This window comes from Chiloscyllium plagiosum, unplaced genomic scaffold (genome assembly GCF_037043375.1).
Source record: "Chiloscyllium plagiosum isolate Xiang-an unplaced genomic scaffold, Cpla_swu_hap1 HiC_scaffold_5, whole genome shotgun sequence".
Classification (NCBI taxonomy): Eukaryota; Metazoa; Chordata; class Chondrichthyes; order Orectolobiformes; family Hemiscylliidae; genus Chiloscyllium; species Chiloscyllium plagiosum.
In genome coordinates, this window is record NW_028270143.1 from 108,787,767 (window position 1) to 108,795,492 (window position 7,726).

Consider the following 7,726-nt stretch of genomic DNA (forward strand, 5'->3'; position numbering starts at 1 on the left):
AGGAGGACAATTAAAAGAACACTACTCAGAACTCAATACTCTTGAACTGCCCTTGAAGCACACATCACCCATGCAGAAAGTTTATTTTTAATTAATATTAATTTGTAGTCTTTTTTCTTTAAAAATAAACAGCAGATGAAGATGGAACAAATCTGTTTGCAGTAATTAGGAAATGCTCAGTGAGGTATTCCTGTTTTGGCTTTCATTAATTGTGGCAATTGGGGCCACAATTAGGACAAAACGATAATAGGACAAAAGTTGAGGAGGAGGCTAGAGAGATTCAACAAGATGATTACTGTAACATTGATAATTATTGATTGATCACTATCAATGTGAAGCTGTTCGTAAACTGCATTAGTGGCTGTCCTGATAGATTGGTCACAGTTTATGGCTCAGTGTTAATGGAACATAGAAGCAACACATAAATGACTGAGTAGCAGGATCTAACTGCAGCTACTGTATTGCTCTATTATCTACCCTATTTAGAGAGCTGTGATGTACAGCAAGCACACTTCTAACTTCCACTGATGACTTTCCATCAGGATTATCCAGGCTTATTAGCAGCAATACGGTGTAGGGAAAATAAACTATGCCTGTAAATTTGTAGAATCCTCTTAATTTATCACTATCCCCTCACTGATAATAAATAACTAGGCTTTATAAGTGCACTGCAGCTCAAAAGCTCTGGTAGTAAAGGTAAAGGTAAAGTCACCATTGTCTTCCCAAATCATTGGGCTGTTTTCTCATCAGAGAGAGTCGACTGGTGGTGGTTTAACCTGAGGGTCACCACACCTCAGGGTGAGGGGAGAGGTTGAGGAAGAGAGTCCTTCATGGTAACCTCAGCTGTTACACGAATTGAACTCAGTGCGTTGGCATCACTCTACAAATCAGCCATTTAGCCAACTGAGCATATTGGCAATAAGTAAAGCTTGGAAGGGAAACGTTTTCGGTGCCAAGGAGTACAGTTTTATTGGGATCGTCAGAGTCCTGGGTTCTATGGCTCGCAAGGCTGGCATTTAAACCCCATTCTTAAGGAGATGAGAATGCCATTGTGTGAATGATCGGGCCGCTTCAGAGGTCATCTGAGAGTCATCCATGTTCAGTTTGGGCCTGACGTTTGTGTGAACTTAGTAATGCTCAATTTCTCTGCATCTTAATGGCACATACTCAACTAGTGAGCATCAGAATTCTGAGTGAAAAAAGCCCACGTGTTTTGAGAAAGTGTGGGATCTGACCTGGGGAGATTTGTAGGATTGGTACAGCAGTTTGATATCACTTCAAATTGTTTGTTGGCAGGTGCTAAGGAGATCGATATTGCTGCTACGCTGGAACATTTGCGAGATCAGAGACCAATGATGGTTCAGACAAAGGTAAACAAAAGCGCAAAAAAACATTTGCGAGGCAACAACAAGGGAAGGAAATGATTGTTCTTTCTGGTGAGACTTTTAACTCGGGGGTTGGGCTGTTGCCTAAGACATTTCTAATATTTGCTGAGTTTATTTTCAATTTCCTACATCACAAATTTATCATTTTCCTTCGGACACACCATGGGATCTGACAGTTCCACTGTTGTTGAGGAAGGGAGTGGATGAAGGGTATCAGTCAGGTTTAACATAGGCCTGAGTGAGATGGAGCTCCATGGGGGATGAGGCTGCACCCTACCAGAGTCTACTCAATGGGATAGAGCTCATGATAATATTGTACACGATCTGTTGCTGGAACGTGCTTATGAGCTGCATGGCAATGTCGTTTAGTTCTTCACTTTGTCCAGAGCTTTTAGACAGAGCTTCACTCTGCGACTGAGAAGTTGAGAGCAAACCTGGCTCTGCTTGGCGGGGTCACCTTGCAGGTCTGTGTCAACCAGCAGGCTAATCGCTTCCTCCCGCTGGGACTTTTACCCTCACCCAGCCGCAGAGGACTGCCTCCCAATCAAATCACTAGTTGCTGCCTCTTCCCACTAGGGAGAAGGCAGCCCCTGAGAACCAGATGTTCAAATCCCAGGGCCATCTCAAGGGCAACTGAGGCAGAGGCATTGCTCTCGTACCCAATGTTACACTCCACACCACCTCGCCCAGTTCTTAAGCCTGCCCACAGCAGCAGACTTCTAGCCTTGGTAATTGTCACCTATATCTTTAGTCATTCTGTAATGTTTTGTTATGAGAGTCTCAGAGTTGGAAGAGGATTGCAGAAAACAATCCTCTGGAAACCCACTCCCATCACAGTTCAGATTCCCTACCGTAAACGACATGAGGTGGTGTCCAGGGTTTGTCTGAAATCCTGCCATTTGTGCTAGCAGTCAGATAGTCTGCCCAGACTCGTGTGAAAGATGGGCACTCAGTGTTGGAGGTCCTGTTGGCACTAATGAACCTTTTGGGGTGAAGAGAACATGGAAATCCGGTGCAACAAACCTTTCATTCAATGCGGCATTTGATTTCCTCAACACCTCCTGTACATTAGCTGGCTTTATCTGATTCTATACAAGTTAAAGCGATTGTAAAGGACAGGCACTGTGTGGGGGGGTGGGCAGGGGGAATGAACCCAAGTTGACCAAAAGGATAGAATCAAGTGTGCACTCCCCAGGTACAAGTGAGTCACATACCCAGGTACAAGAATCCTAATCACAGCAGGAACGTGCTCTGACTGTTGCTAGGCAACAGCATCCCATCTCACGCACACGAATACATCTATTCAGATGCTTGGTGAATTATAAATATCTAATTACACACCAGCGGGAGAACTCTCTCAAGAGAGTTTTTCCTGGATGGATCTAAACAAGCCATGCGCTCGCATCACTGAATATAAATAAGGAGTAGAAAGGCTTCAAAATCATTTAAATCAGTGGATTAAAAGTCAGGTCTGAAATGTCAATTATGGCAAGTCCTGTAACAAAGCAGAAGCTAAGACACCATACCAATGTCAGTGACTAGTTATTACAACTGCCTACATAAACCTGTGTCAAATGTTGATTTTTGTTTAAATCTAACTTCAATAATCAACTGTGCCATATCTGGCAATCTTTGGACAGCAAGCGAAATGATTCATTTATTATCTCAATCCCCACAAAATCTGGAACGACATCATGGAAGTGCATAGAAAAGACGGACTAGTGGTTCGAGGCTGGAGTTTTTTTGCAAAACTGGAATCTCAGTCCTGGAATTGTATGTTCCTCACCAAGCCAACTCGCAAAGTTTGAAACAGAATCATATTGCACAGGAGGACACCACTCTGCACTGCCACTCGAAAAGAAAAGTCCAATCAGACTCACAGCTTTGCTCTTTCCTCAAAGCCTGGAATTTTCTTTAACTTTTTCAATTAGAGATCCAAATACCCTTTTAGAAGTTGTTATTTAATCAGCATTCACCACCCTTACAGGCAGTGTATTCTAGTTGTTTCAAATTAGTGTCCTCTTGGTTACTGACCTTCCTGCAGTGGAAGCAGTTTCTCCTTATTTACTTTATTAAAACCCCCTCAAAATGTTGAGCCCCTGTGCAGAATCTCTCCTTCACCTTCTCTGCTGTATAGGTGGTACGATGGCTCTGTGATTAGAACAGTCCAGGCTGCCACAAGTTTGAACCCTGGCCTACGTTGAGTACATTAAAATCAGTCAGTTGACTGGTTGGGATGGGAGGTGGGGGCCATTGGAATGTTGAATATTCTGCTTATGTTCCTAGCACCTGGTTTCAGTGTGGTGACCTCGCTGTACATGGGGTGATTCGCAGGTGAAGACAGTATCATGCAGGATTCTGGGGCCATTTTGCTGTTAGTTATCGCTCTGACAGTCACTGATTGCACTCCTGCACTTGTATGAAGTGCAAGAGAGTTGCTGAAAACTAACCTGGGTAAGAGCCATCAAAGGAGGAAAAACTTGGAAGGACGAGAAAAGTTAACTATCAATTCCCATGGACATGGTTATAGTTTATAAACAATAGTAAACCAATTAGTCCCCTCATGAAATGCCAATCTGTTCTCATGCTGCTGGTTTATTTTCCACAGGAGCAGTTTGAGTTTGCACTGACAGCAGTAGCTGAGGAGGTGAACGCCATCCTGAAGGCCCTACCACAGTGAGAGCCAACTGGAGATGCCTCCTGGCTCCAACACTTTAATCCTGCCGATCTCCGTGAATGTTGTAGAAAACGTGATCTGATCTTGGCTGTGTAACTTCTCTTTTAACACATTTAGAAAATGTGTCCATTCAACATCTGTAATTGATGCAAACCTTAGCTCGAGAAAATAAACTCCGAACGGTTTCCAGGTAGGAAGAACGAAAGATCAGATGAGAAGTATTTGTACATATGCTGTTTTTTTGGGACCGGACAGAACTGGGTGCAAAATTCTTGAGGAGAAAGCCCAGAACACGTTCACGGCAGATCTGAGTATGTTGTAAAGTCAGAGTTTTCAAAACACAACCTTTATTTTCTATTCATTCTGATATTGAAGGTTAAAAACAGCCTTTTAGTATTAATTCCACAATATATTGATTCTACTGCTGACATTACCTGCATCGGTATTTTGTAATGGCCATATGACTCTACCTCCTGGTTCTCCTTAGTTGACCTCCCCGGTCTATCTGTGATGCTATCCATCCACAGTAGCAATGTAACTTGCACACTGTTTTCCTGCAAAATGCAGTTCTCCTCATAAGATAACTGCAGCTGGTTTTAATGGTGCTCGGTATGAGACTCCTGGAAATTAATTCGAGAGAAATTCTTTCAGCATTAAACAGAACATCTCTAAAGTCTGCTATAAAATCTTTTCGAAAGTATTTCGAGGAAGGTTGTCAGCTTTGTTACCCTTGAATTATTTTTGGAGGTATCTGCACTTGAACCATATTTATGACTTGTCCAATCTCCTACATGCTGCCTTCTCTCCCATATGAATGTGGGAGGTGGACAGCAGGCCAGGCATGACTGTGCTACTGACTTGCCCTCAATTCTTCTGGAGATACTCATGGCCATCCCTTAAAGCATCCCTTGAACTTGTTAACTCACTTTCTATGGACATAATATAGGCATCCTGTCAGCTTAAAGGTAGAATAATTGCTATATCCCAGATCTAATCTCTTTTGGAAGTGTCCTTCTGCTGTCCCTGAGCTTTACCTGATCTCAGCTGCACAGAAAAATCACAGAGCCAGTAAGTACAGCAAATACTTCAACAATCCCACAATAATAATGATCAATCAGACACTTGCCAGAAACACTCAGTTAGACTGTTGAATATAGTAAATTGTAGCATGATTAGTGCTGATGAATCTTTCATTGCTCACATGTGGTGTGTTTGGACATATTGTTGGAATCCTACATTATTTACAGAAGGGAGAAGGTGATCTAGTAACAGTCCATTTAGACAGTTTTTCTAAAGCCCTGACATTTCATACAATGAAGAGCACAGGCAGATGACTGGGGACTGGAGTTAGGTCTGTAGAAGAGCTTGGGTTACTTCCAGTCAGGTCTTCCATCACACTGAAGAGGAAGGTGATCTTTCAAATTTAACACTAGAACATGTTATTGAGACAATTTGAACAACCTCAGTATTGCCCCAGCCATTCCTTGATAAACATCACTAATTGTCTGTTAAAGAAAAGACTTTTCCCTCACATAAGCCACATATTTATTTGAAAATGGGGGTTCTGAGTTCAAATCCTGTGTAGACTGGGTGTGCTGATGCTTCTTTTCCAGCGTGCACACAGGAGTTGTAAGTGAAAATGATTTGGACAATCATACTTGAGTGCTAATTGTAAGAAGAGATCATTGTAAAACATGTCCATACATTTAAGCCAATTACCAGGTTCCCAGAAATGATGTGATAAATCACCATGGTGCTGTTAAGGCCCATGTTTAGGCACACTATTCAGTTATGCTGAAGGGGGCAATTGGAAATAGATCTAAGATCCTTTATGATGTGGGAACACTTGATTACTTTTGTTGATCTACGGTGCAAGGCTGACATGATAGTCCAGCTGCATTTATTTCTTTCCTGTACAGTTTGCAAGTTCAGCTGCCGAAAAGAAGCAAGGAAATTCCACCTCCTCAATGAGCAAAATGCACTGATGATGTGATTATTGATCAGGGTCTTACTGAACTCCCAGTTCCTGTCCTGTCCCATTGAAGGTGGCATAATCTCAACTGATTTTTTTTGAGGATTCTTCCATTTCTGGTTGAGTTTCAATGTCAACATGTAGGTAGCAATCCTAAGTGTTTGATTTTATTCAATTCTGACAATTACTACAGTTGGTAGCAAACTTGATGTTGACACAGAATATGTAGTCTTTGTCTGTAAATAGTCCTAGTCATGTAAGACCAATCTCATATATGCCTTTTAAGGATATATTTCAATTGTTTTAGCTTCATAAAGACAGCACTCTCTTCAATCGCTTGTGGGTCCTGTTGTGCTAAATCTTCAAAAGTAACCTAATGTTTGCCTCTTACTGATCACTGGTACTTTCCTTTTATCTAATAAATAATCGGTATCATTTCCTAATTAAAACTTATTTTATTTGCTTCATGGTGAGAGAATTTGTAGTAACAATTGGTTCTTTGCGAGAAGCCAAAATTATGTAGCTGGCTCAGTCTCAAAATATTTAACACTTCCAGAGTCATGTGCTTTCGGTAACTTGACTTAAATATTGAGTTGCTTTTCTTCATAATTTAGCCTTGCACCATAATCAGACTTTCCAGAACATTCCAAATGTGTTTTCCATCTGAAAAGGAAGCATTCAAATCCACATGCATCTTTATTCCAATTTGGGGAAATGTTTTTCAGCAAAATGTTATTAATTCAAAAGTTACATTTACTGAAGGCACAAAGTGCTCAATAGAAATGAAAAAAATATGATAAATCTTTGACCGTTTTTATTCACAGATCTAAGTCAAGCTTTTATTGCTGCTTGACTATTTTGAAGCAAATATGCAAAGCTTTTTTTTAAAAGGATCACTCAACTACGCATTTGATATTACACAATTTAACACAGGACATTTTTTTTAAGTTCCTAGTGATAGTTTGAAAAATCAATGTATTTTAATGCTTATTAATCTGCTGATAGGTGCAGGGTAATTCCCATCTCTCTGTACAAACTGCTTTTGTTTGTATTTAGAACTAAATTGCTTCACTAAGCATTTAGTCTTGCTTATGATGAATCTCAGACATAGCAGTTATGTTCGTACTGCAATATTAGCTTGAGACTCAGGAGAGGTTGTTAAAGTTTCCAGAACATGTACTAGGACAGACAGTATGGAAAGGGTCAGGAATCTAACTTCAGGCACAGCAGATAGGGGAACAACTAAAGAAGGGGGGGCAGTCCATGCTGGACTGAGGGTGTTGCACTTAAATGCACACAGTATACAAAACAAGGTAAATGAGCTCATAGTGTAGTTTGAAATTGGTGGGTACGATGTAGGTATCACAGCATTGTGGCTGCGAGAGGATCAGGGCTGGGAATTAAATATCCAAGGATACATACCCCATCAAAAGGACATGGGGTTGCCTTGTTAGTAAGAATTGAAATTAAACCAACGGCGAAAAGTTGAAAGGGGGAGAATCTGTACGGGTGGAGTTAAGGAACCGCAAAGGAAAAAAGACCCAAATGGGACTTATGTAAAGGTCCTCAGCAGTAGTCAGCATGTGGAGAAGAAAATAAATCAGGAGATAGAAAAAGCATGTTCGAAAGGCACTGTTACAATAATCCTGGGGGACTTCAATGTGCAGGTGGATAGGGAAAATCAAATTGATA

General features: G+C 41.1%; 1 protein-coding gene across 1 annotated transcript in view; it reads left to right on the plus strand.

Moving 5' to 3' along the window:
- ptprn2 (protein tyrosine phosphatase receptor type N2) overlaps positions 1-6,483 on the plus strand; it is a 970,059-nt gene extending 963,576 nt beyond the window's left edge. Inside the window, exons 22-23 of the mRNA XM_043690698.2 lie at positions 1,297-1,370; positions 3,994-6,483. Coding sequence (XP_043546633.2) covers positions 1,297-1,370; positions 3,994-4,065 — 146 coding nt within the window. The 3' untranslated portion in view covers positions 4,066-6,483. The remainder of the gene's footprint in view (positions 1-1,296; positions 1,371-3,993) is intronic.
- Positions 6,484-7,726: the final 1,243 nt, after the last annotated feature.